This window comes from Trachypithecus francoisi, unplaced genomic scaffold (assembly GCF_009764315.1).
Source record: "Trachypithecus francoisi isolate TF-2019V2 unplaced genomic scaffold, Tfra_2.0 Lachesis_group20, whole genome shotgun sequence".
NCBI lineage: Eukaryota > Metazoa > Chordata > Mammalia > Primates > Cercopithecidae > Trachypithecus > Trachypithecus francoisi.
In genome coordinates, this window is record NW_022681466.1 from 17,075,232 (window position 1) to 17,102,454 (window position 27,223).

Here is a 27,223-nt window from a genome sequence, read left to right on the forward strand (position 1 = left end):
GTCCGGATAGGAATTTGGAAGAACATTTATTTCACCATTCTTTAGGTGGTTACGTACAAGTACAACGGAGGACAACCCGGGCCCTCCTGGCCCTCGACTATAAAACTCCGATGGTCAAGACAGGTCCCGCCCATCAATCCAATTACACACACCCTGCCACTCCACCTTCTGCCCGGAAGCCCTGATTAAAATGTTTTAAATAATGAACGGCCTGGTTGGCTTGCAGTTTGAATCCTGGTTTATTTAAGTAGCATTCAGGAGTTATACTGTAAATAAACATCATTATGGCTAATGACTAATTAAAATCACCATTCATTACAAATACCAACCAGGTTAGATAATACTATTTTAACTATCTTTTCCCCCTTCAGTCTGGAGTTCATATTCTTCCTTTTCTGGAAGTCATTTTCATGGATAAAATATTTAGCATTTTTTGTTACCTCTTCCTTCACCAACTGTACTCAACTCCCTTCTGTAAACAGAGTGAGAACCTGGGTCCATGGACAAGCTCCTTCCCACTTATCTTGGGGTTAAACCAAAACTTTTTCAGCAACTTTGCCCCCATCCAAGCTTTGCACAATACCAGCTGCCTCTTCCTGTTCTAGGCTTTCTAGGGCTGGATACCTCTGAACGGATTTCAAGCATTAAGAAGTCATCAGCATTTCCTATATCTCACACACACTCATTTGCCCACCCTGAACTTTACTGACATTAATTTAGGAGCCTGCCTTTTGCCTTTCACATGTTTCTACTTCCCCCACTGTACTGTAAAATAAGATCTGCCCTGACATTAGGAAAAAAGATAACTGTTAAATTTACTTTTCCCTTTAAATAACAGAAGGATTTTTTCTTTTTCTACGAGATTAGCAAAATATTTCACACTACCTAAATTTTTTCCCTTAAATAAAAATGTATGCAAAATTACTATAATAGACATTGCTCAATAGGTGCTGGTGGGTTTATCAGCACACGCTTCCTCCTTTCATTGAAATGCAGAGATTCCCTTGAAGTTGGGTACTCTTGAATGCACCATGGAGTCTTTAGAAAGCAACGGTGCCAATTATTAAGTCTTGCAGGAAAATTACTTTCTCCTTGAGAGAGGAAGAGTAACAACATTTCTATCATGCTCTGGGTGTTATTTTAATGCCAAATAGCTATGAAGCTTGAGCTGGGTTACAGAAATTATGAGAATAATTCTTAAAAACAACTTACGAGGTTAATGTCTTTCAAAACCTGAAAATTAACAGATATCCCCATAAAAAATCCACATTAATCAAAGAAAAACACTCAACTTCAATAAAAGCAGAAAGAAAAATGGTTCTATATGAAGTTGAAGTTATACTTGTCAATGCACTAAAATAGTTTTATCCAAATCAATTGAAAAACTGTCTTCATACTATTCATCCAATGTCTAAAGTGAAAATTCAAGTTCTGATCTTTAACTTGCTCCCCAAAATACTATAACAAGTATTGTCTTGGTAACTCAATGATGGGCTCTACACAGATTCATCAGATTAAAAATAAGCAAGGGCTTCTACCCCATACCCCAATGACAGAATAAAGATCATCTCTGAGCAGCAGGCAGTTATTTAATACAAGGTCACTCCTCAATAGCGTTCGCTGTACCAGTCATTGTTGTTTATCTGAAGAAGTTCTGTCACAACCTGCAGGATATTGTAATTGTGTTTCTTCAGCAGCCGTAGGTTCAGCTGCCTGTCACAGAATCCCATTTCAAAGAGATGGGCCATCAGGGCTGCTGTCTGATCTTCAGAAACTGTTGGCTGTGTAGAGACAAGCAAAGCAAAAAATAAAAAAACTGTATAATTTAAATGTTTATTTTATACATTTGTATCATCTTGTAAGCATACTAGACTTTCCAGATTTATTCAAAGTACTAGGTAATTAGATTCAAGGCTATGGCACTCCTGTGTACTTGATACCAACAGTTCCGACTGGGAAGACCCTGTTTTAGATTAGTTATGTGTGTACTTGAAGGAGGAGAAAAGGGAAACCGGGGAGCTAATGAACTACTTAGAACTAGGAGAATACTTCATGGGGAACTTTCAGGAAGAAGCATTTTTCAGCCAGATGAAGGAATGACAGCAAGTCCCGGAGACCCTGTGAACATAAATGTAATTGTGATGATGGGGCAAGTACGAGCAAGATAAAAGTGTTACTGAAAGATGCTATGGGAAATTTTGTCAGATATGCAGAGGAGCTGGACAAAAAAAAACCAAAAAACAAAACCGCTTGGGAAATTACAACCTGGGAAGGCTTCTTGATTTTTTCTCCTCCGAAAGAATAGGTAAGAAGGGCTGGGTGCGGTGGCTCACGCCTGTAATCCCAGCACTTTGTGAGGCCAAGGCAGGCAGATCACGAGGTCAGGAGATCGAGACCATCCTGGCTAACACGGTGAAACCCCGTCTCTACTAAAAATACAAAAAATTAGCCGGGCATGGTGGCACGTGCCTGTATTCCCAGCTACTTGGAAGGCTGAGGCAGGAGAACGGCATGAACCCGGGAAGTGGGGCTTGCAGTGAGCTGAGATTGCGCCACTGCACTCCAGCCTGGGCAACAGAGTAAGACTCTGTCTCAAAAAAAAAAAAAAAAAAAAGAATAGGTAAGAGGAAGTTAACATTCATTCATTCAAGCCCTGTGGTGGAAGCATTACCTTCCTAAATCCTTAACGCTTGTTTTTTTGTTTGTTTTTGAGACAGGGTGTCACTCTGTTCCCCAGGCTGGTATGCAGTGGTGTGAACACAGTTTACTACAGCCTCAACCTCCTGGGCTCAAATGAACCTCCTGCCTCAGCCTTCCAAGTAGCTGGGACCACTGGTCCGTGCTATCACACCTGGCAAATTTTTAAATTTTTTACTAGAGATGAGGTCTCCCTGTGTTGCCCAGGCTGGTCTTGAACTTCTGGGCTCAAGTGATCCTTGAACTCTGGTCTCCCAAAATGCTGGGATTATAGATGTGAGCCACCTCGCCTGGCCTCTGGTTCTGTTATTATCATAATTTCACAGACTGGGGATACTGAAGCTGTATAGCAGAAAGATTATTAACTTTGGAGGCAGACAGGCTTAGACTCAAACCCTAATCTTCCATTTACTAACCAACTGTGCTATTGATTACTTTATGAACTGAAGATATATCATACCTCCTACTTTGCAGGGTTGTTGAGAAAGTATGTAAAGATGAGAACAGTATGCAAACATGTTAAGCATTTCCCTCCACACCTGATTCCACTGTTTCCTTCTACCTTCTTTTTTTTTTTTTTTTTTTTGAGACGGGCAACAGAGTAAGCCTCTGTCACCCAGGCTGGAGTGCAGTGGCCAGATCTCAGCTCACTGCAAGCTCCGCCTCCCGGGTTCACACCATTCTCCTGCCTCAGCCTCCCGAGTAGCTGGGACTACAGGCGCCCGCCACCTCGCCCGGCTAGTTTTTTGTATTTTTAGTAGAGACGGGGTTTCACCGTGTTAGCCAGGATGGTCTCGATCTCCTGACCTCGTGATCCGCCCGTCTCGGCCTCCCAAAGTGCTGGGGATTACAGGCTTGAGCCACTGCGTCCGGCCCCCTTCTACCTTCTTATTTCAGAATAGATTATCCATCCTCCTTTGCAGGTTAATGGAATGTACCTTGCATTGTATCTCATTACCTCTCACCACTTCAAAAATCTTTCTCCATCTCCAATCTGTCTCTCATCTTTATTGTTAACCTCTTTCACTACTGGCTTGCCCATCTCTAAAGTCTCACCCAACTTTAAAAATGTTTCCTCTTATGTATCCTAGCTTCTGCCTGCTGTAGCCTAGCTATTTGAAAGTGTGGCATACTTCCACTCTGAAATTCCTCACCACCGGTTCACATCTCTCTGTAGCATCTAACACTGTTGACCATGTCCTCCTTATTAAAACAACCTTCCCTAAGTTCCAGCATAGAACTCTCTCTTCATTTTCCCCCTAGTTCCCAGTTTTCTTTCAGAGTATTCCTTTCCCTGATCCTTAAAGGTTGCTTCTTACTTTCCCCATTATTCCTGCAACACCTCATCCCATCAGATGGCTCCTGCTATAATCTGTAGGCAAGTGACTCTCAAGCCTGTATCACCAGGCAAAATCCCTCCCCTGTGATCTTGATGGATACAGTTGGCCTGCCATATCTGTGGGTTCCTCATCTACGGATCAATCAACTAAGAACTGAAAATACTTGGGGAGAAAAAAAGGAACACGTACAGACTTTTTTGTCATTATTCCCTAAACAATACAGTATAACAACTATTTACGTAGCATTTACATTGTATTGGGTATTGTAAGTAATGTAGAGATGAAATATATGAGATGGGGCCGGGCGCGGTGGCTCAAGCCTGTAATCCCAGCACTTTGGGAGGCCGAGACGGGCGGATCACGAGGTCAGGAGATTGAGACCATCCTGGCGAACATGGTGAAACCTCGTCTCTACTAAAAAATACAGAAAACTAGCCGGGCGAGGTTGGCGGGCACCTGTAGTCCCAGCTACTCGGGAGGCTGAGGCGGGAGAATGGCGTAAACCCAGGAGGCGGAGCTTGCAGTGAGCTGAGATCCGGCCACTGCACTCCAGCCTGAGCGACAGAGCGAGACTCCGTCTCAAAAAAAAAAAAAAAAAAAAGAAATATATGAGATGGGCTGGATGCAGTGGCTCAAGCCTGTCATCCCAGTACTTTGGGAGGCTGAAGTGGGAGGATTGTTTTGAGGCCAGGAGTTAGTTGCCCTGGGCAACATAGTGAAACCCCATCTCTTCAAAAATATTTTTAAAAAACTAGCCAGGAATGGTGGTGCCCACCTGTAGTCCCTACTACTCAAGAGGCTGAGGTGAGAGGATTGCTTGAACCCAAGAGTTCTAGGCTGCAGTGAGCTACGATCTAGTTACTGCACTCCAGCCTGGACGACAGAGCAAGACCCTGTCTCTAAAAAACTAAAACTAAACAAGTAAGCAAGAAGATATGACTAGGTTATATATAAATACTGCACTATTTTATATAAGGGACTTAAGCATCTATGGATTTCAGTATCCCATGGGGGGTCCTGGAGTCAACCCCCATAGATACTGAGGGACAACTAAAATATCTGGATATTTTTACCTTTACCTGGATATGCCACAAACTCAACACTGTCCAGCAAAACTGACCTAGTTCTCTTCTGCTCAAATACATCCTTCCCAGCATGTCTTATCTTAATAAATGGTACTAAACCAGAAACTTGGGATTTATCCTTGACTTCCCCCACCCCGCCCCAAGATAGTGTCTGGCTTTGTTGCCCAGGCTGGAGTGCAATGGCATGATCTCAGCTCACTGCAACCTCTGCCTCTGGGGCTCAAGCTATTCTCTCACCTAAGTCCCCCAAGTAGCTGGGACTACAGGTGTGCACCACCAAGTCTGGCTAACTTTTTTGTATTTTTTGTAGAGATAGGGTTTCACTATGTTGCCCAGGCTAGTCTTGAACTCCTGAGCTCAAGTGATCTGCCCACCTTGGCCTCCCAAAGTGCTGAAATTACAGATGTGAGCCACCGTGCCTAGCCTATCCTTGACTTCTTTTTAGCCACTTAATCATCATCTCAAAGTTATGCCATTTTCATCTCTTAATTATCTTTTCTACCCTTCCTTTCCACCGACATGTGGATTCTCTTAGGGATTTCCTTTTTCATTTTTTTTGAGATGGAGTCTCGCTCTATCACCCAGACTGGATTGCAGTGGTGCAATCTCGGCTCACTGCAACCTCCGCCTCCCAGGTTCAAGCGATTCTCCTGTCTCAGCCTCCTGAGTAGCTGGGATTACAGGCAAGTCACCACGCCCAGCTAATTTTCGTATTTTTAGTAGAGATAGGGTTTCACTATGTGGGTCAGGCTGGTCTCAAACTCCTGACCTCATGATCCACCTGTCTCAGCCTCCCAAAGTGTTGGGATTACAGGTGTGAGCCACCACACCTGGCCTTTTTTTTTTTTTTTTTTTTGAGACAGGATCTCACTCTGTCGCCCATACTGGAGTTCAGTGATGCATCTCAGCTCACTACAACCTCTGCCTCCCGGGCTGGAGTGATCCTCCCACCTCGGCCTCTTGAGTATCTGGGACCACAGGCGTATACCACCATGCCCAGCTAATTTTTTATAGTTTTAGTAGAGACAGGGTTTTGCCCTGTTGCCCAAGCTGGTCTTGAACTCCTGGACGCAAATAATGCACCTGCTTCGGCCTCCCAACCTGCTGGGATTACAGGTGTGAGCCACCAAGCCCAGCTGGTCTTTTTTCGTCTTACTCTTCTTCTCAGACCAGATTCACACTCCATGCTCACATTTCCAAGTCTTTTTTACTGGCTACACTGTCTATAATGATCTTTCTCTCCCTCTTTCCTGATGAACATTTACTCTGTCATTCAGGAGTCAGTTCAGGCATCATTTACCAGAAAGCCTTACTTGGGCACACCAGGCTGAAGTGTTTCATCTGTCTGATAGCACAGGCATAGTATCTTTTTTTTTTTGAGATGGAGTCTCGCTCTGTTGCCCAGACTGGAGTGCAGTGGCACGATCTCGGCTCACCGCAACCTCCACCTCCCGGGTTCAAGTGATTCTCCCGCCTCAGCCTCCCAAGTAGCCTGAGATTATAGGCACATATCACCGTGCCCGGCTAATTTTTGTATTTTTAGTAGAGACGGGGTTTCATCATGTTGGCCAGGATGGTCTCGATCTCCTGACCTTGTGATCCGCCCGCCTCAGCCTTCCAAAAGCGCTGGGATTACAGACGTCAGCCACCGCACCCGGCCAACAGAGTATCTTTATGTACTTTAAGTATCCATGCACCTCACTTGTTTCCCATAGTTTTTAGGCAAGACTCAGAGTCTTTTTTGTTGTTGTTTTTTTTTTTTTGAGACGGAGTCTCACTCTGGTCCCCCGGGCTAGAGTGCAATGGCACAATCTTGGCTCACCGCAACCTCCACCTCCTGGGTTCAAGTGATTCTCCTGCCTTAGCCTTCTGAGTAGCTGGGATTACACGTGCCTGCCACCGCGCCTGGCTAATTTTTGTATTTTTAGTAGAGACAGGGTTTCACCATGTTGGTCAGGCTGGTCTCAAACTCCTGACCTCAGGTGATCCACCCGCCTCAGCCTCCCAAAGTGCTGGGATTACAGGCTTGAGCCACCGCGCCCGGCCTGTTGTTGTTTTTTGAGACAGGGTCTCCCTCTGTCACCCAAGCTGGAGTGCAGTGGCTCCATCGTGGCTCACTACGGCAGCCTCAACCTCTTGGGCTCAAGTGATCCTCCCACCTTAGTTTCCCAAGTAACTGGGACTATAGATGCATGCCATCATACTTATCTTTTTCTTTTTTTGAGATGGAGTCTCGCTCTGTCGCCAGGCTGGAGTGCTGTGACGCCATCTCGACTCACTGCAAGCTCTGACTCCCTGGATCAAGCAATTCTCCTGCCTCAGCTTCCTGAGTAGCTGGGATTACAGGCACGCGCCACCATGCCCAGCTAATTTTTGTATTTTTAGTAGAGACAGGGTTTCACCATGTTGGCCAAGATGGTCTCAATCTCCTGACCTCGTGATCTGCGCGCCTCGGCCTCCCAAAGTGCTGGGATTACAGGCATGAGCCACCGCACCTGGCCATACTTAACTAATTTTTAAATTTTTTGTAGAGATGGGGGTCTCACTATGTTGGCCAAGCTGGTCTCAAACTCCTGGGCTCAAGCAATCCTTCCACCTTGGCTTCCCAAAGTGCTAGGATTACAGGTAAGACCCACCATACCTGGCCAAGAACTGGTGTTTTATTCATGCCATAGTGCCAACACCTGGAACAGCTTCTCTCTGTAGAAAATATTAATAGGTCATCAACAATAGATTCTTCTCTTCCCTTCCCATAAGTAACTTGGCTAAAGTCATATAGTTAGAAAGTGGCAGAGTTGGCCGGGTGTGGTGGCTCACGCCTGTAATCCCAGCACTTTGGGAGGCTGAGGCGGGCAGATCATGAGGTCAGAGATTGAGACCATCCTGGCTAACACAGTGAAACACTGTCTCTACTAAAAATACAAAAAATTAGCCGGGTGTGGTGGCAGGCGCCTGTAGTCCCAGCTACTTGGGAGGCTGAGGCAGGAGAATGGCGTGAACCAGGAGGCAGAGCTTACAGTAAGCCGAGATTGTGCCACTGCACTCCAGCCTGGGCAACAGAGCGAGACCCCGTCTCAAAAAAAAAAAAAAGAAAGAAAGAAAGTGGCAGAGTTGTGTTGTGTGTTAACCAAAGACTAAATCTAAAGCCTATGCCCTTTCCACAATGCCATGTTACTCTTCAACCCAGACAGATGCCACCACTTTCACTGGTGACATGGAATTGAGATTCAGGAAAATAAAACACACACACACTGACCTGTGCAGTGACGGGTGGCCCAGCAAACAGGGCCTTGTATGCAGAGGCAGCAACAGACAAAGCCCCCTTCACCAGTCCTCCAGCAATGCTGCTCCCATGATGGTGCCTATAGAAGAAAACCAAATTATCTCCCCAAAGAAACACAAATCATTACCTTTTTACAAGATAATCTGGGCTCTAATCCTTGAAAGAAAATAAGATTTCCTTAAGAGAGAAAAATCAGATGTAAAAAGAGAACACGATTGCTTTCATATCAGCTTTATAGCTACAGAGCATGGTTTGATGGAGGGCCCAGCTCTACTGGTGCAAGACATGGGCACTGCAGGAAATGCACCACTCTGGTAACCATGACAGCTCTCACTCCTAGCTGAAAATTAATGTGATTGAGGACACACCAGGATTATCAATAGTTTGTCTGCTCAGTTATTCTCTCAGAGAAAACACCTTGCAAAGGAAATGTGATTTTCTAATATGAGTGGGAACAGGGAACCAGGTAGGTCCAAGAAAAAATTATTTAGATGTATACTGGGCTTAACCTTTCTACCTTTTCCCCGGTGCTAAGGGTGAGATAATTTGGGGACATTACTTTCTTGTCTGGAACATAAAACATTTTTTTTTTTTTTCAGATGGCATTTCACTTGTCGGCCAGGCTGGAGTGCAATGGCGCGATCTAAGCTCAGTGCAACCGCCGCCTCCTGGGTTCAAGCAATTCTCCCGTCTCAGCTTCCCGAGTAGCTGGGATTACAGGCACCCGCCACCATGCCTGGCTAATTTTTGTATTTTTAGTAGAGATGGGGTTTCGCTATGTTGGCCAGGCTGATCTCGAACTCCTGACCTCATGATCCACCTGCCTCGGCCTCTCAAATAGAACACTCTTAAACATCAGCTTTAGCCCTTTGTTCAGTGTTGCTCAAAGGCTTAAGAAGAAATAAGAACAAGAAGGAACGAGGGTTCCCCTTCTCTGCCCTCTGAAGATGGGTATATGCTGTGAGAGGCTCTTTTAAGCAGACGGAATACTAGGATATCCACCTGCTTATGAAAGAGACTGTACAAGGTTGTTACCTTGAGTGGTCATAGCTCTTCTGTCTGCTGTTTACAAGTCCTGATGAGCCTCTGGGCTCTAAAAGCAAAAGAGCTGTTGGTTAGATGCAGCATCCATAAGCACCTAGTGTTTCCTAACTCAAGTAAGGCTATTATTGAGGCAGGTGGCAATGTGATCAGTGTTTGAAGGCTTTTTTTTTTTTTTTAAGTATTTGGGAAGTTTTAAGGGTAGTTTAAGTGATAAGGAGAAACTGTCCAGAAATGCAATGCAAGATGACTGTTTATTGAATCAGAAAAATCAACTCTATAATCCCAATGCACTGATATATTTTGTAGTAAGAAAATAGACTCACAGCCATTAGAAACCTGCTGAACTGCTAGTCAGGAAAGATGGAGATGGAGCTGGAACCTAGATTAGTTTGGCACCAAAGCCTGTGTTCTTTCCACTACCTCTATGAGGTCTAACAATACATTCAGCCACAGAATAGAAATTAGAGTATGCAGGAGGATCATGGAGAGTGAAGGGCAAGTTGTTTTTTCTTTTTTTTTTTTTGATGGAATCTCACATTGTTGCCTGGGCTAGAGCAATGGTGCGATCTCGGCTCACTCCAACCTCCGCCTCCAATTAGCGGGGATTACAGGCACCCGCAACCACGCCCAGCTAATTTTTGCTATTTTTTAGTAGAGACAGGGTTTCACTATGTTGGCCAGGCTGGTCTCAAACTCCTGACCTTGTGATCTGCCTGCCTTGGCCCCCCAAAGTGTTGGGATTACAGGTGTGAGCCACCATGCTCGGCCTGTGAAGGGCAAGTTTCTAAAAACCACCAAGAATCACGAAGACAGGCTATTTATACCTGGTTTCCATTAGACAGGAGCAGACAAAAAGAGAAAAAGCTTAGACTGATCATTACCTCCTCTGATCTGATCAGGGACTGAAGAAACTTCTGATATGGTAACTGGTAAATCCACTCCTGGGGAACCATGATGATGTACACAAGGAGGGCTCCTTTCAGAAAGACACAATATGGAAAGTAAATTGAAAAGACACTTATGGCATTAGTGGAGAAATAGTAAACACAGCACAGCAGTGCCAAATTCTCTACAGAGGCTTCACATTTCTGATCCAAATCACATGTCTGGATTTAGGGTTCCGTCATAAGGGCTACATTATACCCCGTTTTCCTCTTTAGCCACAGCCAAGCTAGAAATGCTGGCTTCAGTCTGTTCATGTCCCCACCTACATCAAGTGGTGTCAAATAAATGGAAATGTCTAGCTTTTGGGGAGAATGGTTTACATTATAGGCAAGGCTCCAGCATTTTCCCTACTATTAGGAGATAAGAATGATTGAGATAGATTCATCAGGGAATTGAAAATAATTTGTTTGGTTTTTTAGTGTTTTTTCCCATAATGGATTTAACTTCCTAATTATGGCTGTTTGGGTGGTTTTTGCTGCCTTTACTGAAGAGTCAATAAAACAAGGAGAGAAGGTCCAGGGATGTTTGTGTTTACAAACTGGCTCTCAGCCAGGCATAGTGGCTCACATCTGTAATCCCAGCATTTTGGGAGACCCAGGCGGGTGGATCGCTTGAGGCTGGAGTTCACAACCAGCCTGGGCACATGGCAAAACCCCACTTCTACAATAAATACAAAAATTAGCTGGGTATGGTGGCCCATGCCTATAGTCCCAGCTACTCAGGTGGCCGAGGTGGGAGGATTGCTTGAGCCTCAGAGGAAGAGGTGGCAGTGAGCCAAGATTGTGCCACAGAACTCCAGTCTGGGCAACAGTGAGACCCTGTCTCAAAACAACAACAACAACAACAAAAAAAAAACCAAACCAAAAACAAAACTAGCTCTCAGTAATCAAAATATAAGCAGAGAGACTATACTCAGATAATTTAATGCCAACTAAAACAAATATTTCTTTAAATCCAGAATCCACAAATACTGGGAAATACAACCTTTATTCATCTAAATTCAGACTTTACTATGGAAAATAGTCTCTTCCCATACTGAGGAAAAAACAGGTTTTTGAGATCAGGTCGGTTCCTCTCACTCTTTATTTCACCTCTGAAGAACACCCCAGCTGAGGGGGCTGTGAGTGGTACCTGGGCAGTGGTGGTGGAAGCTCCACTACCTCTGGGATTAGGGGCACTGTTTCCAGAGTCTGTGAGGTCGTGAGGATGTCACTTAGGCTGTGCTCCTGTGGCTGGTTCTCCCCTCCAAGTCTCTCCCCAGCCTCAGCTGGTTCCTGCCCAGCCTCAACCCCAGGCTCGCCTTCAGCACCTCGCTCCAGGCCTGGCTGTGAGAGCGCAGAGCTGTACATGGAATCCCCCAGAGGGCGGCTGGTATCAAAGCACTCAGGCAGGATGATGATGTAATCCTCTGAGGAAGCAGAGGACTGACTCTGAACTTCATCTTTGAGCTCCTCCTCCTCCTCCTCCTCTTCCTCCTCCATGACAGCTTCTTCCTCAGTGATATGGACAATCTCCTCCCTCTCATCTCCAAGTGGTCCTTCTTCAGGCAAGGCAAATTTCACTAAAGGATGAAAGCAACCAATTTTAAGGTGGAAGCTAAAAGCAGGCCTAAGTACTATCCTTACTTGGTAAAGCCTTGTGGATCATGAGATAGAATTATGAAAGCCAGAGGAGAGGGAAGAACTAGCGAGAAGGGCTGGTTCTGGAACCATGACCATATTCTAAGGTTGAAGACTATGCAAAACAAAATAGAATCAAAGCTCACAGAAACAAGGTAGGCAGAAACACCCAGGCTTCCAAAAAGTTCTATGAATCACAAAAGGAGGCAGTTCCATTCCTTCCCTTTTCCTTTTCATGTGACGGTTAATACACTGAGGTAGAGTTTAAACCAAAATGGATACACTAACTAACAATGCTATAAAAAGTGAAAAAGTTAGGAGACGAGTATTGCAAGATTATATGCCTATTCTCCTCCTCTTCTTTACAAAGATGATGCAATCATGGGAGAAAACTGGCCAATCATGTTTGAGGGGGTAAGAAAGGGTATAAAAAAGCTACCCAGGGCCGGACGTGGTGGCTCACACTTGTAATCCCAGCACTTTGGGAGGCCGAGGTGGGTGGATCACAAGGTTGGAAGATCAAGGCCATCCTGGCTAACACAGTGAAATCCCATCTCTACTAAAAATACAAAAAAATTAGCCGGGTGTGGTCGCAGGCACCTGTAGTCCCAGCTACTCGGCCGGCGGAGGCAGGAGAATGGCGTGAACCTGGGAAGGTGGAGGTTGTAGTCAGCCGAGGTTGCGACGCTGCACTCCAGCCTGGGTGACAGAGAGACTCTGTCTCAAAAAAAAAAAAAAAAGCTATCCAGGCCAGGTGTGGTGGCTTACGCCTAAAATTCCAGCACCTGGGGAGGCCAAGGTGGGCAGACTGCTTGAGCTCAGGAGTTCGGGACCAGCCTGGGCAACGTGGCGAAATCCCATCTTTACAAAAAAAAAAATTTAGTTCAGTGTGGTGGCATGTGGCTGTGGTCCCAGTTGCTTGGGAAACTGAGGTGGGGGGAGCCCAGGATGCTGTGGCTGCAATGAGCCATAAACTTGCTACCCGCACTTCAGCCTGGGTGAGAGTAAGACTTTATCTCAAAAAAAAATTACCCATAAATCCTATCAGAATAACAGCTGTGAATATTTTGGTATTGTCTTTCCAGACCTTTTTGTTATGTATTTGTACACACATGTGGAAAAAAAAATAAAGATATGCATGATTGATTGATTGCTTGATTGACTGATTGAGACACAGTCTCACTCTGTTGCCCAGGCTGAAGTGCAATGGCTTGATCTTGGTTCACTGCAAGCTCTGCCTCCCGTGTTCATGCCATTCTCCTGCCTCAGCCTCCTGATTAGATGGGACTACAGGCACCTGCCACCACCGCCTGGCTTATTTTTTGTATTTTTAGTAGAGACGGGGTTTCACTGTGTTAGTCAGGATGGTCTAGATCTCCGGACCTTGTGATCCACCCACCTCAGCCTCCCAAAGTGCTGGGATTACAGGCATGAGCCACCATCTTATTATTTTTTTTTAGATGGAGTCTCGCTCTGTCACCCAGGCTGGAGTGCAGTGGCGCAATCTCGGTTCACTGCAACCTCTGCTTCCTGGGTTCAAACAATTCTCGTGCCTCAGCCTCTTGAGTAGCTGGATCACAGGTACACGCCACCACGCCCAGCTAATTTTTGTATTTTTAGTAGAGAGGGGGTTTCACCCTGTTGGTCAGGCTGGTCTTGAACTCCTGAGCTCGTGATCTGTCCAACTCAGCCTCCCAAAGTGCTGGGATTACAGGCGTGAGCCACTGCGCCTGGCCTTACATGTATATTTTAAACAAAAGTAAGATAATATTTAAAGATATAGGTCAAATTTCATTATAATAGAGATTCTCCAATATTATTTTGACACAGTATATTTGAATTTTTGGATACTTCTTAAAATATATGCTATTGGTTCTATTTGATACCTAGAAGTTTCTGTTATAAAGGTATTTATTCCTTTTTCTTTTTTTTGAGATGGAGTTTCACTCTTGTTGCCCAGGCTGGAGTACAACTGCGCAATCTCAGCTAACCACAGCCTTTGCCGTTAAAGTGATTCTCCTGCCTCAGCCTCCCGATTACCTGGGATTACAGGCATGTAATCCCTGGCATGCAACCACCACACCCGGCTAATTTTTTGTTTGTTTGTTTGTTTTTGTTTTTTTGAGACGGAGTCTCACTCTGTCGCCCAGACTGGAGTGGCGTGATCTTGGCTCACTGCAAGCTCCGCCTCCTGGGTTCACACCATTCTGCCTCAGCCTCCGGAGTAGCTGGGACTACAGGCGCCCGCCACCACGCCCGGCTAATTTTTTTGTATTTTAGTAGAGACGGGGTTTCACCGTGTTAGCCAGTATGGTCTCGATCTCCTGACCTCGTGATCCGCCCGTCTCGGCTTCCCAAAGTGCTGGGATTACAGGCGTGAGCCACCGCGCCCGGCCCTGGCTAATTTTTTGTATTTTTAGTAGAGATGGGGTTTCTCCATGTTGGTCAGGCTGGTCTCGAACTCCCAACGTCAGGTGATCCACCCACCTCAGCCTCCTAAAAGTGCTGGGATTACAAGCGTGATCCACCGCGCCTGGCCTATAAAGGCATTTATTACAGCAGAATTTAACCTTAAGAAACTCTGTCTGGTACTCCTGTTTCTATCCACTGTTTCTGGGACTGCTGCCCTTGGAGAAAGCAGACAACTCAGCTACCCAGAGGGGTCTTTGCTAAGGAGCTCTGTCAAATTACAGGAAGATTCCTTACTGCAGAATCCAGGCAGCACAATGGCTGCTATTCCACTGTGGAGTACAGCTGTAATTCTGCCTGAGAAGATGGAGAAAGGAGTATGGTGGCTTCTTTGCTCCTGACGCTCTAATTAGAACAGTCAGGTAGCATATGTAGAGTCTAAAGACACAAACAAGATCAGAGTTTCTAACAAAGATTCACTCTCCTTTCACTCTCAGTGAAGAAGAGCACATCTAACTCATCAAGTCTGGCAGTCACGATTCAGGTGTCACCCTGCTAGGTGGGGGAAATGCAAGGACACTCACTCTGCAAGGATTTCTGTCTGCAAGGAGGGTTGTGGTCTGGGGCAGCATCCAAGGTAAGGGATCGGATTACTGTCTCACACACAAACTGGGTCCCACTCAGGTCTTCTTCTGCTTCCTCCACAGAAGCAATGTTCTGAGTCTTTCTCTTTACTGACACTGTAGAATCTGAAAGACATATGAACCTTGTCTGCACTTAGTGTTTAAAGTGCTGAGGAATGTTCACCAGTCATTACCCATACTAAAACTAAACCAAGGAATAGCTGCTATCTGTGCCACGTGAAGGTGAGGCAAAACATGAGATGCTATAGAAAGAAAGCCCATTTACATGCTAAGTAAGGTCAGTAGGGGATAGCTGTAAAATAGAGTATGGTATGGAAAGGAAGGATGCAAATACTTTACAAATATTTAATCCCTTACCAGGAAGTGCTTTAAATCCTGTCCCTTCACTCTCTTCCTCTATCTGCCCCAAGCCTGGCTTCTCTATTAAAGGACTGTCATGTGGCAGAGGAGACATGCAGGGAGTCATATCTGGAGAATGAAGACAGGGGAACCATCAATCAAGAGAAAGCATCATATCATCAATAGTCAGTGTCCAGAAGTAGCACTTAGCAGGCTTTTTGCCTCCTGCAGAACTAAAATAAACCAAGATATGCTTTGAAGTCTGTTACAAAAAATTTCTCCAGACCAGTAAGTATGCAAAATATTTCAGATCAATCAATGCAGGAAGAATCACAGTTATTTAGCCTGGAAAGCTGTGGCCAAGATACAAAACCATGAATATAAAGGAACAAAAGGACAAAATGTCTAGAGAAAAAAAGAGAAGAGGATTCCTTTATAGTGGAAAAGCCTTGCACGAACTTGTATTATTGCTTCTTGTTTTTTTTTTTTTTTTTTTTGAGATGGAGTCTTGCTCTGTCACCCAGGCTAGAATGCAGTGGCAAGATCTCGGCTCACTGCAACCTCTGACTCCTGGGTTCACGCAACTCTCTGCCTCAGCCTCCCGAGTAGCTGGGATTACAGGCACCTGCCACCATGCCCGGCTAATTTTTGTATTTTTAGTAGAGATGGGGGTCTCACTATCTTGGCCAGGCTGGTCTTGAACTTCTGACCTTGTGATCCACCCGCCTTGGCCTCCCAAAGTGCTGGGATTACAGGCGTGAACCACCATGCCTGGTCACACCCAACTAATTTTAAAAAGTAATTTTTGTAGAGATGGGGGTTTCACCATGTTGCCCAGGCTGGTCTCAAACCCTGGCCTCAAGTGATCCTCCCGCCTTGGCCTCCCAAAGAGCTAGGATTAGAGACACCAGCCACCATGCCCAGCATATTGTTGCTTTTGAGAAAGGACAGGGAAGAAGGAAAACGGATCCATGATTGCTGCTTTACTGTCCTACTGAGGGAGAATTCCTCCTTGCCATTTCCTCAGAATAAAACACTACCAGCATCTAGGCTGTGGTACTTGTGTGCCTATTAGTAAGATGAACAAGATGAAATGAGTGACATTCTTACCCACAGGGGTGTTATGGGGCACTCTCTCCAACTCTTGAACAATGTTTATATCCAACAGCTCAAAGGACAGCAGGTCCTATAAAAAAAGACAGACAATGTTAGGCTGTTTGGAGTGCATGCTGGAGCCACGTCTTGATGGGATCTGTAGACCATTTCCACATCGTCTTGTATTCAACTCTGTTCAAATTCATACCTGTCTCCAGACAAGCAAAAAAAACAAGAGTTAAATAGGAATTAGATGTTGAAATAACCGAATGGCAGGAAAGAGAAAATGCAGCAGGTAAGAAGGAGAATCAGCTAGGCCAAAGTGAAGAGGCCACTAAAGGGAGTTTGTGGGGAAGTACAGGATTGAGTTCCCAATTCAAAGAGGAAACATCTAGTTTACAAATTTGCTTCCATGGGTGATCTCCTTCCCATTAAATATACCGGACTAGATCAAAGTGGGCATATCTCTGATTTCCTGATTACCACCTATGGCTCTACCACCTTCTCTCCTGTGCTCTCTCCCTCTGTCCCTTGCCCTTCAAAGTGCTGAATCTTCCACCTGGGCAGTCAGAAGATCCACAGATGGGATGTAGAGCTCCCTCTCACTGCCAACATTTTTTGCCTTCTGTGGGATGCAGGCGGCTGTCCCTTCTGTCTGCTCAGTCACTTCACCAAGCTGTCTTTCTTCTTTAGCCAGAAGAAAAGCTTCCTATAGAGACAAACCATTGAGACAAATTTTAGGCCTACGACAGAACTGAAGAGGCAGGCTGACAATGCCCCCAAAAATAAAAACGTTGCTGTACCTCTATATTTTAAAAAACTTAAAAAATGTTTTTGATATATTTTTATAGTTACAGAAAAGCTGTAAAAACAGCAGAGAGAATTCACATTCACCCAGCTTCCCCTAATGACGACAACTTACATTAACTATAATAGTCAAAACCAGAAAATTAACACTGGGTAACTTTAAGTAGTAAACACTCTGCCCCACTAATACAGAGAAATTGCATTTAAAAACTATGCACTAAGTAGCAACCAGGGCAAGACTTCATTAGTATTTAGGAAACATACACACAGTATTTCAGGAGAGATGGATATTAAGGAGAAAAGCTATCAGTTCAGCAGTTCCATAGGCCAGGCCAGGCCAGGCGCCCCTTCTTCCCTTGTGCAGCCAACAGGCTGACCATGCAACATTACAAAGAGGTACAAAAGTATTCAGGGACCGCCTGCGGCAAGACCCTAAAGACACTAAAACAAAGACACTAAAACAAACACCCTAAGGAAGAGGCCAAATATCAGCACAGAAATGTGTTGGGGGCGGGGGGAGATGCTAACCTTTCAAGGTTTCTGGAAAACAACTAGCTATGAGTGGGTTCTTTTAGTTTTAGCCATGTCCTTTCTAACTATGATTTGGATACTGGGCCAAAGCCTGTCAGTCAATGCTCACCTCTTGCTGGCAGGTGAGATCATCAGCTTTGCTTGAGCTGATCATGCCCTTTTCAATGTTATCAGGGCTCTCTTCGGAAGGGAAAGGATCCACTATGATACTGCACCAGACTCGAGGCCCAAATTGCTGGCCTTTGTGAGAAAGACGCCAATGGGAAGTATAAGTTCCCTCCAAGGCTGGAGCAATGAACTCCACAGATACAACTCCCACATGGCCGGCTTTGAGGCAAGGAACCAAAACATCCTTCTTTTCTGTGGAAGCCAAAGTCAGGTTTCCCCACATGAACTTGAGCTGAAAAGAACAGTAAGAAGAGAAAGCAAGCTTGTCAGCTGAGCACTCTGCCACTTCAAATCACCTCATCTTCACATTTTGTGGGAAAAATTACCTTTGTGTCTGTACTCCACTTCACATTTCCTGTATTCTTCATCCTCCAGTGTTTGATAAACTTGGTTCCTGGCTGAAGGTGAGTCCCATCAGGCAAATTCTCATCCACAAATGCTGCACTGAGCATTGGCATAACGGGGGTACAGGGCTGCAAAGGGAGCCTGAACAGAAATTCAGATGCTTAGTCACTTGCTGTTGGGTGTGAAGTCTTCTGAATATCTCACACTGGCTTCAGAGTCTGGCTGTGACTCTTGAAAATGTACTAACCCATTTGCCTTAAAAATAATACTAATATTATTAGTATAGGACCACGTATCATAAACAATAAATTTTCTGACAAACTTAAAACAATAAAACAAAACAGAGGATAGGTCTCACTCCTGAGCTAAAAAAGTCATGGTAAGAGTAATTAAAAGGGCCCATAAATACAACACCTAGAGAGTCAGGCTTTTAAAACATTTGTTCCTTTTGCTTCAATTCCAGACTGCCTCCAATGAAGAAAGGGACCCCACCATTCTGAACTTTAGTGGTTTCTATCTTTCTGAAGAAGGAAACAAAAAAGTGTCAAAAATAACTACCAAATGTGGCCAGACGCGGTGGCTCACGCCTGTAATCCCAGCACTTTGGGAGGTCAAGGCGGGAGCATCACAATGTCAGGAGATCGAGACCATCCTGGCTGACATGGTGAAACCCTGTCTCTACTAAAAAATACAAAAAAAATTAGCTGGGCATGGTGGCGGGCACCTGTAGTCCCAGCTACTCGGTAGGCTGAGGCAGGAGAATGGCATGAACACAGGAGGTGGAGCTTGCAGTGAGTCGAGATCGTGCCACTGCCCTCCAGTCTGGGCGACAGTGTGAGACTCCGAGACTCTGTCTCAAAAAAAAACAAAAAAACAAAAAAACTACCAAACCACCCTTTAATAATACTAACACCAGACCAGGCACAGTGGCTCACGCCTGTAATCTCAGCACTTTGGGAGGCCAAGGCGGGTGGATCCTGAGGTCAGGAATTCGAGGACAGTCTGACCAACATGGTGAAACCCCGTCTCTATTGAAAAAATACAAAAATTAGCCAGGCATGGTGGCATGTGCCTGTACTCCTAGCTACTCAGGAGGCTGAGGCAGGAGAATCACTTGAACCCGGGAGGCGGAGGTTGCAGTGAGCCGAGATCACGCCACTGCACTCCAGCCTGGGTGACAGAGCGAGACTCCGTCTCAAAAAAAAAAGCTGGGCGCAGTGGCTCATGCCTGTAATCCCAGCACCTTGAGAGGCCAAGGCAGGTGGATCACAAGGTCAGGAGACCAAGACCATCCTGGCTAACACGGTGAAATCCTGTCTCTACTAAAAATACAAAAAATTAGCCAGGCGTGGTGGCGGGCGCTTGTAGTCCCAGCTACTCGGGAGGCTGAGGCAGGAGAATGGCGTGAATCCAGAAGGCAGAGCTTGCAGTGAGCCAAGATCGTGCCACTGCACTCCAGCCTGGGCAACAGAGCGAGACTCCGTCTCAAAAAACAAAAACAAACAAAAAAGCCAATAACAAAAAGACTAAGACCAGATAATGGGAATTTTTAAGGATTTGGGTGTTAAGGGCTACCAATAAATAAGACGGAAGTTGGTTGAAGTTCCAGTTTCAGAGAGCTGGGCCTAAAGTTTTGGCTCCCACCCCAGCCCTGGGCTTACATCAGGGTATTAGACTGGAGCAAGCTCTCAGGTCGGCCTAAAGGAGACTTGGGGCTCTGGAGTCCATGGATTGAATTCCACAGGTGAATTTTCCTATGGAGTTTAAGTTGCTTTTTAAGTTCCTTGACCTCTGCTTTACGTTGTTTCTTCTCAGCTCGCAATCTTTGCTTTTCTGCTTTAAGAAAGTTCTTATCAACCTGTTTCTGGAGCCTGTGAGATAATAAAAGCAAGTCTTAAAAGAAAGTCACAAATAAATTCTGAAGCTACGTGGAGCCCATTACAATCTCCATCAGTGTCAGCTTCTACTTTAATTTCTTTTTTTGTTTCAGAATCAGGGTCTCACTCTGTCATGTAGGCTGGAGTACAGTGGTATAATCATGGCTCCCTTCCACCTCATATTCCTGGGCTCAAGCAATCTGCTCACCTCAGACTCCCAAGTAGCTGAAACTAGGTATGTACCACCATGCCTGGCTAATTTAAAGAATTTTTTTTGTAGAGGCGGGATCTTGCTATGTTGCCCAGGCTGGTCTCATATATTTGGCTTCAAGCGATCCTCCCACCTTGGCCCCTCAAGTTGCTGATAAAACAGTTATGGGCCATTGTGCCCAGCCTATTTTAGTTTCTTAATTTCTTTTTATAATTATTATTTCTATTTCATTAACTTTGGATAACTGTCTTCATTATTGCACATCAACTGAAAATGAGCAGAACTAAGGAGACTATCTGCAGTTTTGTGATTCACACCTTGTCACCAGAACCAAGAAGTCAATCAGAGAATAAGCATCTCCATGTAGAGGGTTTTACCTGACTTGTTCCAGAGCAGCAGGAAGACGAGGAGTAGAGTACTTTGAGTGAGAGAATGGTTCAGAGGAGCCCACAACAGGTCTCCGCAACTTCAGCAGGACATGGTTAGTGTCGTGGCTATATGGCCCTGCTTCACAATCTTCACAGATATTGTAGGATGGGCATAGGCTGTGGGTAAAGAAAGGCATAATACACAAGGGCAGAATAGGAAGTACCTGGGGTAGGGAGATATAAGACCATACTTCTATGTTTGCTCCAGTACCAACTAGCTGGTAACCTGAGCATGTCATCTGACTATGCCATGCCTCAATTTTCCTCACTAATAAAATGAGGATAATAACACTTAACCCATATCCATTTTAAAGGAAAATCTATGGGAAGAAGGTAAGATGTGAAAGTATATGGGGCCAGGCACAGTGGCTCATGTCTATAATCCCAGCACTTTGGGAGGCCATGGAGAGGAGGATCATTTGAGTCCAGGAGTTTGAGACCAGCCTGAGCAATATAGGGAGACCCCATCTCTAAAAAAAATTTTTAAAAATATGAGGCAGGAATGGTGGCCCATGTCTGCAGCCCCAGCTACTTAGCAGGCTGAAGTGGGAGGATTGTCTGAGCGTGGGAGGGTGAGGTTGCAGTGAACCGTGATTGCACCCTGTACTCCAGGCTGGGTGACAGAGACGCTGTCACCAAAAAAAAAAAAAAAAGAAAAAGAAAAAGAAAAAAGAAAACAAAAAGGCATTTGGGCTGGGTGCGGTGGCTCAAGCCTGTAATCCCAGCACTTTGGGAGGCCGAGACGGGCAGATCACGAGGTCAGGAGATCGAGACCATCCTGGCTAACCTGGTGAAACCCCGTCTCTACTAAAAAATCCAAAAAAAACTAGCCGGGCGAGGTGGCGGGCGCCTGTAGTCCCAGCTACTGGGGAGGCTGAGGCAGGAGAATGGCGTGAACCCGGGAGGCGGAGCTTGCAGTGAGCCAAGATCCGGCCACTGCACTCCAGCCTGGGCGACAGAGCGAGACTCTGTCTCCAAAAAAAAAAAAAAAAAAAAAAAAAAAAAAAAAAAGGCATTTGGAATAACCGAGGAACTACCCTTAGTGATCTAATTTTGTGTGTTCAGGGGAACATAATTTTGCCTGGCTTTGCTAATCCAAATGCACATTTGAACAAAACAATCTGAATAGCACAACCCACAAAGCATGTGGGTGAAGAGTAGCTTGTGCTTCCAACTCACAGCTATGACATCTAATGCTCAGAAACAGGGCACAATCAATTTCCCTTTACCTACACAGAAAGCCAGGGAGATAAATGCTCTAAGGTCTATCACTAGCTAGCTACTCCCAAGCAACTGCTTACCTACACTGGTAGCGGACACCAACAATCCTTCTTTGGCAGTTGTTGCAAGCAATATGCCAGCTGAACTGGTTTTCTGGCAAAAACAATGTTTCCTCTGAAGTAGGCATTGAGACTTCTGAGGGACAAGAACCCAAAGATGGGTTCTGGAGGACAAGCTTTTCATGTAATTTCTGTTCAAGCTTCTCAACCGTTTCTTTAACCACTTGTTCTCTGAACTAGAATATGGAGCAGAAGGTGGGGAAAAAACTCAGTTCCAATACTGGAAAAAAGTGTGAAGAGATCAATAGATCTGAAACCTAACTGTCTCTGGTATAACACAAAAACACAATAAACAACTGCTACTGAATAGACAGAAACATAGCAAAAGGTCTTTTCCTTCTAGAGCCAAACTGGTTCGAAGAAAATATCAAAAATTCCTTTTGGGCCGGGCGCGGTGGCTCAAGCCTGTAATCCCAGCACTTTGGGAGGCCGAGACGGGCGGATCACGAGGTCAGGAGATCGAGACCATCCTGGCTAACATGGTGAAACCCCGTCTCTACTAAAAAAATACAAAAAACTAGCCGGGCGAGGTGGCGGGCGCCTGTAGTCCCAGCTACTCGGGAGGCTGAGGCGAGAGAATGGCGTAAACCCGGGAGGCGGAGCTTGCAGTGAGCTGAGATCCGGCCACTGCACTCCAGCCTGGGCGACAGAGCGAGACTCCGTCTCAAAAAAAAAAAAAAAAAAAAAAAAAAAAAAATTCCTTTTGATAAGTAAATTTCTAACTTTTTCTCAAGCAGAGATTTGTCCCTCTCCCTTACATGCTTGGAATTAGACTCCCTCTTTTTCTGGCACTTCACTGCAAAGGTTAGAGCTTTCTCGACTGGAACTGTTCTAAGTTTGGAAATTATAAGATACCACTCTTCACGTGTACCAGAGGCAGCAGCCATCTGGGTTCAGTTTTCTATTTCTTCCACATTCCATCTGTGCCAACACCGCAGTTAAAACCTAAGCGAGAGAGAACACTCACTGTCTCCAGGTAGCTTGTGAACCAGTCTGGGGGCTTGTCTTGAGGCTGGTCTGTGTCACATGGAGCAAGTGGAAACGACTGGGAGAAAACACAAGCTGAGATGTTAAAGGTTACTTTTTTCTATTTAAAACACTTTTCCCGGAGTGTATTATTTTGAGGTTTCTTTTGTGAAATCATACAAGTATATAATTTTTTAAAAAGTCACAGTATGAAGGCATACTAAAGGATAACAAAGTATCCAGCCTGCTCCCCTTCTACAGAAGTAAACTATTACCAGTTTCAAAAGTCAGAGATAGAGAGGAACACAGTAATTCCCAAATCTCTGATAAATATGCAAATCTTACAACAAAGACAATGAGAAATAAATCTAGAAATTGGATAGACTGAAACAGGCAATGGGGAAAGGATTCCCTATTTAATAAATGGTGTTGGGAAAACTGGCTAGCCATATGCAGAAAAATGAAACTGGACTCCTTCCTTACACCTTATACAAAAATTAACTCAAGATGGATTAAAGACTTAACATAAGATCTAAAACCATAAAAACCCTAGAAGAAAACCTAGGCAATACCATTCAGGACATAGGCAGGGACAAAGACTTCATGACTAAAACACCAAAAGCAATGACAACAAAAGCCAAAATTGACAAATGGGATCTAATTAAACTCAAGAGCTTCTGTACAGCAAAAGAAACTACCATCAGAGTGAACAGGCAACCTACAGAATGGGAGAAAATTTTTACAATCTATCCATCTGACAAAGGGCTAATATCCAGCATCTATAAGGAACTTAAACAAATTTACAAGAAAAAAACGACCCCATCAAAAAGTGGGTAAAGGACCACTTTTTTTGAACAGACACTTCTCAAAAGAAGACATTTATGCGGCCAACAAACCTATGAAAATAAGCTCATCATCACTGGTCATTAGAGAAATGCAATGAGATATTATCTCATGCCAGTTAGAATGGCAATCATTAAAAAGTCAGGAAACAAGGCTGGGCATGGTGGCTCATGCCTGTAATCCCAGCACTTTGGGAGGCTGAGGAGGGTGGATCACAAGGTCAGGAGTTCGAGACCAGTCTGACCAACATGCTGAAACCCTGTCACTACTAAAAATACAAAAAATTCGCCAGGTGTGGTGGTGTGCTCCTGTAATCCCAGCAACTCAGGAGGCTGAGGCAGGAGAATCGCGTGAACCCGGGAGGTGGAGGGTGCAGTGAGCCGAGATCGCGCCATTGCACTCCAGCCAGGGCGACAGTGCAAGACTCTGACTCAAAAAAAAAGAAAAAAAAAGGAAACAATATATGTTGGAGAGGATGTGGAGAAACAGAACGCTTTTACACTGCTGGTGGGGGTGTAAATTATTTCAACCATTGTTGACGACAGTGTGGCGATTCCTCAAGGATCCAGAACCAGAAATACCATTTGACCCAGCAATCCCATTAGTAGGTATATACCCAAAGCGTTAAAAATCATTCTGCTGGCCAGGCGCGGTGGCTCAAGCCTGTAATCCCAGCACTTTGGGAGGCTGAGACGCGCGGATCACCAGGTCAGGAGATCGAGACCATCCTGGCTAACACAGTGAAACTCTGTCTCTACTAAAAAATACAAAAAAAAACTAGCCGGGCGAGGTGGCGGGCGCCTGCAGTCCCAGCTACTCGGGAGGCTGAGGCAGGAGAATGGCATAAACCCGGGAGGCGGAGCTTGCAGTGAGCTGAGATCCGGCCACTGCACTCCAGCCTGGGCAGCAGAGCGAGACTCCGTCTCAAAAAAAAAAAAAAAATCATTCTGCTATAAAGACACATGCAAACATATGTTTACTGCAGCACTATTCACAATAGCAAAGACGTGGAACCAACCCAAATGCCTATTAATGATAGACTGGATAAAGACAACGAGGCACATATACACTGTGGGATACTATGCAGCCATAAAAAAGGATGAGTTCATGTCTTTTGCAGGGACACACATGAAGCTGGAAACCATCATTCTCAGCAAACTAACTCAGGAACAGAAAACCAAATACAGCATGTTCTCACTCATAAGTGGGAGTTGAACAACGAGAACACATGGACACAGGGAGAGGAACATCACATGGGGCCTGTCGGAGGGTGGGATGGTAGGGGAGGGATAGCATTAGGAGAAATACCTAAGGTAGATGATGGGTTGATGGGTGCAGCAAACCACCATGGCTCGTGTATACCTATGTAACAAACCTGCACATTCTGCACATGTATCTCAGAACTTAAAGTATAATAAAAAGGGCCGGGTGCGGTGGCTCACACCTGTAATCCCAGCACTTTGGGAGGCCGAGGCCGGCAGACCACGAGGTCAGGAGATCGAGACCATCCTGGCGAACATGGTGAAACCCCGTTTCTACTAAAAATACAAAAAAATTAGCTGGGCATGGTGGTGGGCGCCTGTAGTCCCAGATTCTCAGGAGGCTGAGGCAGGAGCATGGCATGAACCCGGGAGGCAATGGAACTTGCAGTGAGCCAAGATCGCGCCACTGCACTTCAGCCTGGGCGAGACAGTGAGACTCCGTCTCAAAAAAAAAAAAAGTATAATAAAAAAGTAAAATAAAGAAACCTGTTCAGCTTTATTTAAAAAAAAAAAAGAAAAGATATTGGATAGACTGGGCCATACCCTTCATACCTGCACTGCAGGATCCTCTGGGGTCTTCATGTCTGATCCCAAGACTCTCACCAGTGAAGAGTAATGTGCAAGTGGCTTCTTCCCTGCCCTGGCAGCTAGTCGTTTTGCTCCTACAACTGGGGGCGGGGCTTCATCAACAACATGGTGCCCTTCGTGGACTTGCATCTGCAGTTGGTTTCCCTGTTTAACTGCCATCTAAGAGCATACATTATGAAACAAAAACATACGACGTGATTCTCCTCTCCTAAATAACATTTCAAAGACATCAAAACAGAAGAATGTGGTAAATTATGCTAGAAAATACTAGGATTTGTGCTTGCTTTATTAAATCCAACAACAAATATAATGTTTACACTCAACTTGCTATTTCTTTGCTAAGAATGTTAACTAGAAATTTATTTATTTATTTTTGAGACAGAGTTTTGCTCTTGTTGCCCAGGCTGGAGTGTAATGGCGTGGTCTCGGCTCACTGCAACCTTCACCTCCTGGGTTCAAACGATTCTCCTGCCTAAGCCTCCCAAGTAGCTGGGATTACATACAGGTGCCAACCACCATACCTGGCTAATTTTTGTATTTTTAGTAGACATGGGGTTTCACTATGTTGGCTAGGCTGGTCTCAAACTACTGACCTCAGGTGATCCACCCACCTCAGCCTCCCAAAGTGCTGAGATTACAGGTGTGAGCCACTGTGCCTGGCCTAGAAATTTATTTTTTATTTTTTTGAGATGGTAATTTGCTCTGTCACCCATGTTAGAATGCAGTGCGTGGCTCACTCCAGCCTGTCTCCTGGGCTCAAGCGATCTTTCCACCTCAGCCTCCCGAGTAGCTGGGATTACAGGTGCATGCCACCACACCTGGCTAAGGTTTTTGTTTTTGTTGGAGACAGGAGTCTCATTGTGTTGCCCAGACTGATCTTGGACACCCGAATTCAAACTATCCTCCCACCTCAGCCTCCTGAGTAACTGGGACTACAGCTGCGTACAACCACACCTGGTTAATTTTTGTATTTTTCTAGAGGTGGAATTTCATGATGTTGCCCAGGCTAGTCTCGAACTCCCGGGCTCAAGCAATCCACCCACCTCGGCTTCCCAAAGTGCTCAGGTTACAGGTTTGGGTCACTATGCCTGTTGGCTAATTTAAAAAATTTTTTGTCATATGTTATCCAGGCCGGTCATGAACTTGATTTTGTTATTAAAACCACAGAAGTATTGTGTTGCTTTATTCCACAAAAACAAACAAAAAACCCCGTAAAACTAGGTTTTAAGATGGCAAATTAGGTAAGATTTTCCTTAACTGGGTTACTATTTTTCTGTTTGTTTCTTTGTTTTTTTTTTTGAGATACAGTCTTGCTCTGTCACCAGGCTAGAATGCGGTGGTGCGATCTTGGCTCACT

At 45.0% G+C, this 27,223-nt stretch overlaps 1 protein-coding gene across 7 annotated transcripts in view; it reads right to left on the minus strand.

Moving 5' to 3' along the window:
- Positions 1–7: 7 nt before the first annotated feature.
- The window catches only part of NBR1 (NBR1 autophagy cargo receptor), a 55,555-nt gene continuing 28,339 nt past the window's right edge, over positions 8–27,223 (minus strand). For 4 of the 7 annotated variants that reach the window (XM_033182867.1, XM_033182863.1, XM_033182862.1 and 1 more), the window contains 16 exons: positions 25,831–26,025; positions 23,175–23,252; positions 22,169–22,383; positions 20,817–20,984; positions 20,013–20,222; positions 18,333–18,492; positions 17,948–18,238; positions 17,060–17,209; positions 16,516–16,591; positions 15,424–15,534; positions 15,007–15,171; positions 11,526–11,955; positions 10,331–10,425; positions 9,441–9,498; positions 8,379–8,484; positions 8–1,781 (listed from right to left, as the gene is read on the minus strand). In XM_033182867.1, coding sequence (XP_033038758.1) covers positions 1,608–1,781; positions 8,379–8,484; positions 9,441–9,498; positions 10,331–10,425; positions 11,526–11,955; positions 15,007–15,171; positions 15,424–15,534; positions 16,516–16,591; positions 17,060–17,209; positions 17,948–18,238; positions 18,333–18,492; positions 20,013–20,222; positions 20,817–20,984; positions 22,169–22,383; positions 23,175–23,252; positions 25,831–26,025 — 2,682 coding nt within the window. In that variant the 3' untranslated portion in view covers positions 8–1,607. The remainder of the gene's footprint in view (positions 1,782–8,378; positions 8,485–9,440; positions 9,499–10,330; positions 10,426–11,525; positions 11,956–15,006; positions 15,172–15,423; positions 15,535–16,515; positions 16,592–17,059; positions 17,210–17,947; positions 18,239–18,332; positions 18,493–20,012; positions 20,223–20,816; positions 20,985–22,168; positions 22,384–23,174; positions 23,253–25,830; positions 26,026–27,223) is intronic. The other 3 variants (XM_033182865.1, XM_033182864.1, XM_033182866.1) reach the window with 3 other exon arrangements.